General features: G+C 37.9%; 1 protein-coding gene across 1 annotated transcript; it reads left to right on the top strand.

Annotated features, from left to right (window-relative positions):
• The first annotated feature begins 2,316 nt into the window (after positions 1 to 2,316).
• On the top strand, positions 2,317 to 4,829 carry LOC110606845. Its single transcript, XM_021745832.1, has 3 exons — positions 2,317 to 3,959; positions 4,217 to 4,343; positions 4,470 to 4,829. The coding sequence occupies exons 1-3, from the start codon at positions 2,317 to 2,319 to the stop codon at positions 4,827 to 4,829; spliced, it is 2,130 nt and encodes a 709-aa protein (XP_021601524.1).
• Positions 4,830 to 10,785: the final 5,956 nt, after the last annotated feature.

The following is a 10,785-nucleotide window of genomic DNA, read 5'->3' as shown; positions in this document are numbered from 1 at the left end:
TTCCCAGGTCAGGCTGGCGCTTCTTAAAGAAGCGCCAGCCTCGGGAACAGACGTGGCGCCACCCCTCCCCTGCTCATACAAATACCCCCCTCCACCATCAATATATTTCCCCTCTTCTTTCTCATTTTTCCTCTCCTTTTACTTATTTCTTTACTGCTAATTTATTTTCACACTTCTTTATTCTCATCTTTTTTTTGTTTTAATTAATTTATGACTTATATTTATGTTGTTCCAAAAGTTTTACGTGGTAAATTAGCTAAAAATAGAGTGAAAAAAATGTGGAGAGAAATATATAAATTAAGAATAGATTCTCAAAACAATTTTTTTCAACATATTTTATTGCTTAATTATTATTTGTAAGAAATAATTTGTTCTGATTATAATATGCGGAATATAGAAATGGTTGATATTTTGATCGAAACTGTTCCTTTATGTTATTTTAAGATTTTAAGTTTTATTTAGTCAAAACCCGAAATTAAAAATTATTCTGATATAGTCAATTATTATTTTCGTATTTATGAAAAATTGGATTATGCACCTTGGATGCGTCTGCAACACAGTCTTCCTATTTCGCAAAAATAATTCTGTAAAAGAGAGAATAGAAGATTAAGAGGTACGTATTTAGTTAAACTTAATATTTAATGTAATGTATATTTTTAACAGTTAAAATGTATATTTTGGAGGAGGTGAACGTATATTTTTAACAGTTAAAATGTATATTTTTAACTGACTTATTAATTTCAGGAGGAGGTGAACGTACCAGTTATAAAGCGAATCTGTATAATTATTTGGAACAAAGAAGGGGAAGAACATTTAAATCCGCAAAACGTTCAAGCGAAGGGCGCAAATTTGGAAAATGTAAAAATAAATAGAAAATTAGAATCTATGTAATGAGTTAGTATTTTAAATTTGTAATATCTTTTTTATTTTAAAATGTATATTTTGTTGTGTGACATATATTTAATATTAATATTTTTATTCTAAATTTATTTGTAAAAATTTGATTAAATAATAACTTAAATACAGGCTTTAGAATAGAAAGTATAAAATATAATATGTAAGTAATTGATATTAAATAATAAGGTTTAAAATAAAATAAAATATATTTAATTTAATTGTAATTAATTATAAATGCATTAAAAATTTAAAGTGTATTAAAAATTATAATTTTTACATATGTAAAATATTAAATTTTTAATAAAAGAATGACATTCGATTAAATTATACCATGTTATTTTGATAATTATTGAGAAAAAAAAAAAGCTGAATGTTCTATTATTTTATAAGGCACATTACTATATAATTAAATTTTTGACTCATTTTAAAATTTTTATTTGAAATATTATAATCACAAAAAATATAACACCAAGAAATGAAAAAAATATAATTTAAAACTATACGAATATTTCAAAATTAAAAAGAAAAAAAAATAAGGTAAAGAGTATGCATGGAAAGTCCTGGCGCCACTTTAAGTGGCGCCAGGATTTGTTCATGGCAGAGATTCTCTGCCATGAACAGAAGAGCAGTCCTGGCGCCACTTAAAGTGGCGCCAGGATCTGTTCAATCTCTGCCATGAAGAGACTTCTCTTCATGGCAAAGGCAGTCACGAGGCGTGTTGATGCCTCGGGATTGGTAGAAGACAGGTCCCTTCCTGGCGCCACTTTAAGTGGCGCCAAGATGCTATCCCGAGGCGGTCAACAGTGGACGCCTCGGGACTGCTAGAAGACAGCATCCTGGCGCCACTTCGAGTGGCGCCAGGATGCAGTCCCGAGGCCTGGCGCCACTTTGAGTGGTGCCAGGATGCATCCGAGGCCTGACGCCATTTTGAGTGGCGCCAGGTTTCCATTTATAAAACACCTGCCCCCCTTCCCACTTCACCATTACTCATGTCATTTTCCAACCCTTACTCAACTCTCCTCCACTCTACTCAAATTCCTTAACAATTTTCATTCCCATTCTCAATGCACCCTCCTTTCACTCCTTTCAATCTTAAAGAATTTGTGAAGGTTAGTTAAATTATTTAATAATTTATATGGTATAATATAATTATTATTATGCGCCATTTTTTATAATATAATATTTTTATTTTGATGATATTTATGTAAAAATATAATGTATTTAGTGCTAAATAAAGAATTTAAATTGATATTGCAGTTTAGGGTATAATTTTCATTGTAAGGTTATAAGATCGCATTATTCAAAACGAACAGGTATGAGTAATTATATTGCACTTAAATATATTGCACTTATTTTTTAATGTTAATTAAATACTCAATCTTTGTTATGTTTGAAATGCCTATGATAGATTTGATAAAAATGAGTTTTCCGACTTATGGAATTGTACACTGGGATGGTAATATTATTAGAACCGAATTAGGTTACGACTACGTTGGTGGCCAGCACAATTTTTTCCGTATGAAACGAAGGTTGAATTATGAGGATCTTCTTATGAAAATAGTTCGTTCTACAAATTTGTCAGACCATAACCAATTCATATGCAAGATTGAATATAAGAAACTAATTATTAGTGATAACGATTACAAATTTGAACTAGTTAAGCTGCTGAACAATGCTGATGTAGAGATGATGTTCGATTACGTCTGTACACTAGGGTCTGAGAACATAGTTTTTTATGTCGATGTCGTTAGAGATATTCATAGAAATCAGAAAGATGATTGTGCTGGTCCCCCTTATACTGATCCAAAAACGAGTTCACACTGTATTTTGCGTCATAATACTGAAGATCAAGATGAAATTATAGTCTCTCGAAATAGTTCATTTTGTACTGAAGACTTAAACTTTAATGGTGTTGATAATATTGTTAATGAAGTTGTGGATGAAGTTGATGAATATGCTGATTCAGAGAGATTATCTGATTCTGACATTAACGAGTACGAAAGTGGTTGGATTGAGGACGACGAATTATTATCAGGTGATGATAATGTTGTTGCTCAGTATAGTAATCCTATTTTGCCACTAGTGCATCCACCGCCATTTTCAAAAATAGATTTTGAATTAATGCGTGTAGACCCTTATGCAAAGGCACCGACTGATATGTTTTGGAGTCCGAATATGGAGTTTTCTGTTGGGATGATTTTTCCAAACAGAGATGTTGTCATGGCAGCAACAAAGGAGTATCATTTGTGCAGACATCATCAGTTTTGTTCTGATGAGACAAAGAGAAAAACATATAGTATTAAATGCAAGAATAAAAAACATAACTGTAAATGGCATATGCGTGCATCAATGAAGGAGGAATCTGGGGTTTGGAAAATTGTATCGTATAATGGGCCGCATACTTGTTCAAATCCAATGGTTGAAAAAGACCATCCTCAATTGGATAATAAATTTCTATGTCAATTTATTTTGCCTATGATAGAAGAACAACCACACATTAAAATAAAATCACTTCAGGCAGAAATTAGAGATAAAATTGGATATGAACCATCATATTCAAAGACGTGGAAGGCAAAACAATTTGCAATTAGGAAAATTTTTGGCGGATGGGATGAATCATATGGAAGGCTCCGTAAGTACATGAATGCAGTGTGCCACTTCAATACTGGTTCGATCTTCGTAATTGAAGATGATCCCCATTACATAAACGATCGTTTGGATCGTACTTCTCGTGTATTTGATCGTATGTTTTGGGCTTATCGTCAATCTATTGAAGGATTCAAGCATTGTCGACCAGTAATTTTTGTTGACGGGATATTCCTATACGGGAAATATAGTGGGTGTATATTGTGTGCAACAGGGCTTGATGGAAATAATCAGATATTTCCATTGGCTTTTGCTATTGTTGAGAAGGAGGATTCAAATAATTGGGGATGGTTCATGTCTTGTTTGAGAGCTTATGTCATAGAACGCGAAGATTTATGTGTCATTTCTGATCGTCACATTGGAATTAAGAAATCCATGGAACAAGATTGGTGGCAACCACCAAGTGGACACCATCGGTACTACATACGGCACATTTTAAGCAATTACAACACAAAATTCAAGAATGCAACAATGAAGGAATGTTTGCGAAAGACTGGTAAAACTTTATCTGCGTGTTCTTATTTTGAATTTAAATTTTTATTGTATTCAATCTATTAATATTCAATGATATATTTTTACCGTAACAGCTAATCATAACCAAAAGAGAAAATTATATGACGCGATGAATAAAATTAAGGAAGTCGATCTCGAGACCTTTGAATGGGCTGTGAAGATACCTTTTGGAGAAGTGGACTCGTTCCCACTATGGTGGGAAGCGATATGGATCAATGATGACTAACACCATTGAGTCTGTCAATGGAATGTTGAAAGGCTTTCGAGCTTTGCCTATTACAGCAATGGTGAAAAAAATATTTTATCAATGTGCGCATTATTTCGATACAAGAAGGAGTCAATTTCTTCGGCAGTAACAAGATGGCTATAGATTCACCAAGTCAACTGGTGAAATCATACAAAAAAATGCACAGTCAGCAAATGGCCATCGTGTTACGACATTTAATCGTGATGATTTGGTTGTTGAAGTCCGAAGTGCTAAATCTGGTCAAAAACAAGTTGTTAAGCTTATAGAAGGGACCTGTACTTGCGGTAAATTTCAAGAGATGCGTATCCCATGTTCACATGCCATAGCAGCCTGCATGTCGAGGTCTGTGGATTATGAGCAATTCGTTGATAGCTACTACACTCTCGAAAGGTCAATTAAATGTTACGAAAATATGTTCAGTCCATTAGGTAATTCAGACTATTGGCCTGCAGATTATGAATTACCACTAATTCCAAACAAGAACCGAATAAGGAAAAAAGGCCGACAAAAGTCATCGAGAATTTAGAATGAAATGGATTGGAGGGGTGCAAAAGTTAATATTCCTAGAAAGAATCACTGTTCTATTTGTGGCCAATCGGGACATAATAAAAAGACATGTACTGTGAACAAAAATTTATGATTTTCATATGCCTATTTTATGAAAAAATGTGTAATTTGTTGTGATTCCTTGATTGTTTATGATATTTAACCAGTTGACATTTTACGCATGTTACATCAAGAAAATGTCATCCTCCAAACATCTTCGTGAGTCATCAGTATGCCAATCAAGCAGAGGAAAGAGAAAATATAGTACTCATAACACTCTAATAGACAAATATATTTATCCAAACAATTGTTCCTGGTATGGTCACAAGCGATGTTTTTCAAATCAACCAATCAATGCTTGTTTGGAACAAGGTTTTGCTAACCATATATTTGTCGGATATCATTCCAAAAAAATTATCGATTTTGGAAATGCGACAATTGCTCCTCAACATGATTGGCAACGTTTGTGGGAGATTCGATGCGAATTGAAAGCTTATTGTGGCTACCATGAGTTGCCTATTCCAAAAGCTACATCGGTAGACATGGCTCGCAATACATGTAAAGAAGTTGATAAACTCAAGGATCAACTACTTAAGGAAATTAGGCTTATGGAGATGAGGCTAGATAAATATCATGCTGAACAAAGTGAATTTCCAAGTGTATACGACGATAGTCAGTTATCATGTTCCAGCAATTTCAACGTACACAATAATTACCTGTTTGATTATAGTGACAATGATTGTGGCGATTTTACAAAATATTTGCCACATTGTCTACCTAAATGCTGTTGAAATGTCTACATGCATTTATCGTGTTATGTAATATGTTAACATATTGACAATGGTATGTCATTTATTTTCTGAGCAACAGGTAGAAGATGGTTATTAGATGATCAAATTGTGTATATGTTAATAGCTCACTTCCATGCATTGTCTTTGTTGTCTGAACTAATGTCTTTACCATCGAGTTTAGTGTTTACGGTTTAGGGTTTAGGGTTTAGGGTTTATGGAATGGGGTTTACTAGATAAGGTTTACGATTTATGATTTAAAATTTAGGATTTAGGGTTTAGGGTTGAGGTAATCGGGATGAGTTTTAGGGTTTAGGAGGTCAAATTTAGGAGGTCAGGTTTATGTAACGACCCCAAAATGGACCGTCACCGGCGCTAGGATTCAGGTCGGCTTAAGGCCGCCAGAACCCGTAGCAAGCCTGCTATACTCTCTGTGTACCTGTCAATCTCATACATGATCATACATTTTCTGTGAAAATAAAAACTCTTTTCTGAACCAAGGCTTAACCTGTGCATGCACTATCTTTGTACTCTGTACTCAGTACCCCTGACTAGAGCTTGCTCTAGATGGGTTAACTCATACCTGTTAAGCCTGGTTTTTCACATACTCTGTAAAACATACATATATACAGATCATGTACATAACAAAAGATTTACAACACAAAATAACTAAGTCAAGCACAACTTGAACTGTATACACAACTAGTACATCTCTTTATTATTACATGTCCACGCTAAGCTATTACAAATCTCTTTACTCTTTCTGTACCCTGCTGATCTTTCCTGTACATTGTACACTGAACCTGCAAGACTGGGGTTAAGGGAGTGGGATGAGCTCTATAGCCCAGTGAGTAGAACAGTAAAACAAGTCATTAAAACATGATCTTATGGAATGCATCACATCACAGACAATCCACATCAAGGATAAATCTGTCACCACATAGTCCCAGTAACAGTGCCGTGCCAGGCCGTAGACTGGGGTCCTAGACTTCCTGTACTGTGTATATGTATATGTGTATATAACACCTGTACTTACTGTTTTCCAGGGCGTAGACTGGGCACCTGGACTTTACTATACCTGCCAGGCCGTAGAATGGGGTCCTGGTCTTTACTATACTTGTCAGGCCGTAGAATGGGGTCCTGGTCTTCCTGTCTGGAACTATGGGATCATTCAGCATTTACCCACATCAACAAATAAGTATGCAATGCAACATATTCGTGGATTCTAATGCAAACAACCTACTATATTCGCATGATGTATGAAGTATGCTAAAAGCATTTCTTTTCTCAATTAAAAGAATTAAGTTTAGTTCCACTCACCTCTGGCTAACTGGACTGACTCTGCAGGCTCTGACAACTCTGGAGCAGTACTCACTGCTGCTCTCTCTGGTTCCTCTGGTCTGTACCTATACAGATGGACTCAAATGATGGACCAAACTAGCTTATGAAATAACTCTATTAAACTGCCCACAAATCCCCTTAACCTCACTCAAACATCCATGCAAAGCATGCAAAGGAAAGCTGGACAGGACACTTTCGGCGGCAGGTTCGGCGGCCGAAAGTCCTCTCCAGAGCCGAAACTCAAGCACCTTCGGCGGCCGAATCTCTACTTTCGGCAGCCGAACCCTTTTGGAGGCAAGTTTCGGGGGCTGAAAGGCACTCCAGAGACGAAAGTCTCTAACCTTCGGCGGCACCTTCGACGGCCGAACTCCCCTCCAGAGCCGAAAGTCCAAAAGCTCGGGGGCAAGCTTGGGCAGCCGAAGCTACCTCCTCATGGGTTCGGCGGCCGAATGTACCTTCGGCGGCCGAACCTGAGTTCATCCGCAAGGCAGAAACTTGCTCTGCCTCTCGCCAAAAGCACAAAACTCTCCCAATCTCAAACACCTCAATTCCTCAACTGGCATACACCCAAGTATATGCTCAAAGGGGTCAGCAACTACCTTAAAACCCCAAAAACACAAAACAAAGAACACATATACAAGCTTTTCTCACAAAATCATCAACAACTCTCTTTTAATCCTATTCATGCAACTCTCTCCCAAAACCTCATAAAACCTTCAGAAAACATAAAAACAAGCTCAGAATCTTCACGTACCTCTTGAAACCAAGAAGATGAACGATCCTCACGTGGAGTTTTGGAGCAACTCTCCTTCAAACTCTCCAAACTTCAAAACTTTGTAGTTTTTACTCAAAACCTTCAAAAACCCATAAAAATCAATCAAATCTTTGCATCATGTAATGAAAACATGAAGAAAACTCTAAAAAAGACAGGGTCTCACCTCAGAAGGTAAAAGAAACGGTGATCTTATCGTTTCAACCGACTGAGGGCCTTTTATAGGTGGCTGACCAGACCACCTTTGTAATACCCGGCTAAATCCGACATCGGTTTTCCGGTTTTCCGTTACAAGAGGGGTATCGGTTTTCCGGGTCGTTACAGGTGGTATCAGAGCAGGTTACATGACAGAGGTTTCGTTACAGATGGTATTAGAACATAGGGCCTCCTAAGTACGGTGTGTTGAGCAAGGGGTCACACATTGAAAAGAGGTTGGTCTAGAAGTCATAGTAAGGCAAAGCACAATAAGCAGAATCATGTCCACTAAGATAGGAACTTGTTTGCATGCTGATGTGAACTGCCCATGTATATAACCATGTGTCTTCATGGTATGTATGTATGCATGTATTTATTATAAGTTCATGTGTTTCATATGAACTCTATGTTTGTTAATGTTTGTTTATTTGTGTGTTGTTCTTCAGGAGAGCTAAGATGAGTAGTGCTAGTCACTCTGTGGATTCAGATCCGTCTGAAGAATCTTGTGATGAAAATAGAGGAGGCATGGATCTAGGAAACAGGAGAGAGATAGAAATGGATGTGCAAAGAAGGGATGTAGGTATACAGGTGAATTTGAATGAAGAGGTTTTAGAGGATGCTCAAACCAAGGACTCTAGGAGAGGAGAGAATGAACCCTCCACTTGGAGTACAGCTACCGCGAAAGGAGTGAGGTGGGGGAGAACCAGTAAGAAAAAGGTTAGAGGCGTGAGATGGTCAAAGAAAAATAAAAGTCTAGGTTATGATGTTGGTGCAAGTTCTGGTAGAGGCAGAGCAAAATGTTTGAGGTGTGGAAGGTTGCATAAGGGAGTTTGTCTTGTTGGTACGACAGGTTGTTATAGGTGTGGACAGGAGGGACATATGAGGCGTGAATGTCCTTTTGCGCCCCAGGTGATTCAGTCTCAGAGAACAGATACAGATAGAATAGGTCAGGCTGATAGGCCAGGAGGAGAGGCTGACACATTTGACACCTCTGTACCAGGTATGCTCATTTGTTTTGAGTGATCTGATGTGTGTTTTTGAGGACCCTAGTAGGATGTTCGTTGTTGTGACAAAAGAGCTAAGGAGTCAACGAAGGGTGAAGAGAGAGAGGTGAGATGTTATAATCTCAGGTTGGTACAACCCCAGGACTAGTGAGAATTGATTTTCTCCAAAAGAATAAGCGTATGAGAATATAAGTTAGAGCAAGAAGAGGAAAGTAAATAAGATAAAGCAGAAAACAAAACAAGAGACAGAAAACGACGAGTAAGCAATAGATCAAAGTAAAGTAAAAGGAAGAAGTAAAGATGCGTTCAGAAAGAGATTTGAGTTAGTCTGGGGATAGGTGGTAGTTGAGGCAGAGAAAAGAGTTAGCTTTTCTTCAGAGGATTCCCGAAGGAAGTTCCATTTGCTTTAGCTTGGATCTTCACCCTGACATAGTATAGCCTAACACATTTAAGCACAGTGATATCAGGTACGTTCACTTAGAAGTGCTCAGATGTGTAAGTTAGTTGTTTTGGAACCCAGTGTTTCGCTTTCCTTGTTGTTGTGAGCCGTTGAGAGGATTGGGTTTGATGACTTCTGGGCTTAGAGTGTTTTCCTTGGGTCCGTGGACCTGAGAGTGTGGTCCATCTGATGCACAGTCAGTTAGTTCAGTTCAGAGTTAGTGGTGAGTAGATGCGATCCAGCTGACCTTATGGTTCTAGATTTGACTGTGTGATGTCATTCTAGGGCGGATTGATGTATTACTCCTGGTACTACCTGTGTCGTCAGAGACAAGGTAGGAGAGTTTATAGTTGAAGATGGATCAGAGTAGTCCTTTTAGGGGGACAGAGTATAACTGCCTAGAAGTTGAGGTCAGCCCTGCAGGCTCATAGTTTCTCAGGAAAGGTTATCAGAGGGTTGTTTTAGCTCTTGTGAGCAAGTTTGTCAGGATAGGGAATCAGCCTCAGTGCCTTTTCGAGTGCGTTCTAGATGTTTCCCAGATAGGCTGTCAGGTTTACCATCTGTCAGGGAGGTAGAGTTGGAATGAGAATGGTATCTGGACGCAGAACCATTGTTTCCTTTCTTTCTTCTACAGAATGGCACCTGCAGAGAGAGAGGTAAGAGTTATCAGAATAGTGCAAAAGAGGCTTGGTAGTTAAAGGTTTTATCTGACTTAGTACTTCACCCTGGTTTATGCCCTGTTGGTGTGGGAAACGACAGATGAATCCTTAAGGTTTTAATCTGATAGAACAGTAAAATAGTGAGTTTCAGCTGGTAAGCAAGTACCAAGTTATCCTAGTTAGGATTGATGATCTTTTAGCTGTTCTGATAAGAGTTGATTATGGTGTTAGTGTAATCCGAGTTTTGAGTATCCCTTTTGAGAGTTAGGAAACAGATAAAGAGAAAAGAGGAATAAGGATCAGAGTAGCGCAGCGAAAGCTGTGGAGTTTAGATCTTGTTTGTTCTTGTTTGTTTGTTTTAACATTCGAGGACGAATGTTTTTATAAGGGGGGAAGAATGTAATACCCGGCTAAATCCGACATCGGAATTCCTACCGTCCGGTGGAATTCAGGGATGTCAGAGGTTCTAGAAGGGTAAGAGTGAAGGTGTTCTAAAATGTTTTGAAGTATTTTAAAGTGTTGGTTTAGAAAAGAGTTAAGTTTTGAAGAGAAAAGGCTTTGGAGACAAAGGCCAGGTTCGGCCCCCGAATGTAAGTTCGGCCGCCGAAAGTGCTCAATGTTCGGCTTCCGAAGTTGAAGTTCGGCCCCCGAACGTTGCATGGTTTTGCATGCAGTTTCGGCAGGCGAAGCTAAGGTGGTCGGTCAGCTGTGCACGCTCCTCAGTCGGTGGTTTGGACA

Source organism: Manihot esculenta, chromosome 18 (genome assembly GCF_001659605.2).
Source record: "Manihot esculenta cultivar AM560-2 chromosome 18, M.esculenta_v8, whole genome shotgun sequence".
In the NCBI taxonomy this organism is placed as follows: Eukaryota; Viridiplantae; Streptophyta; class Magnoliopsida; order Malpighiales; family Euphorbiaceae; genus Manihot; species Manihot esculenta.
The sequence above is the reverse complement of the archived record's forward strand: the minus strand, read 5'-3'. Positions and strand labels throughout refer to the sequence as shown.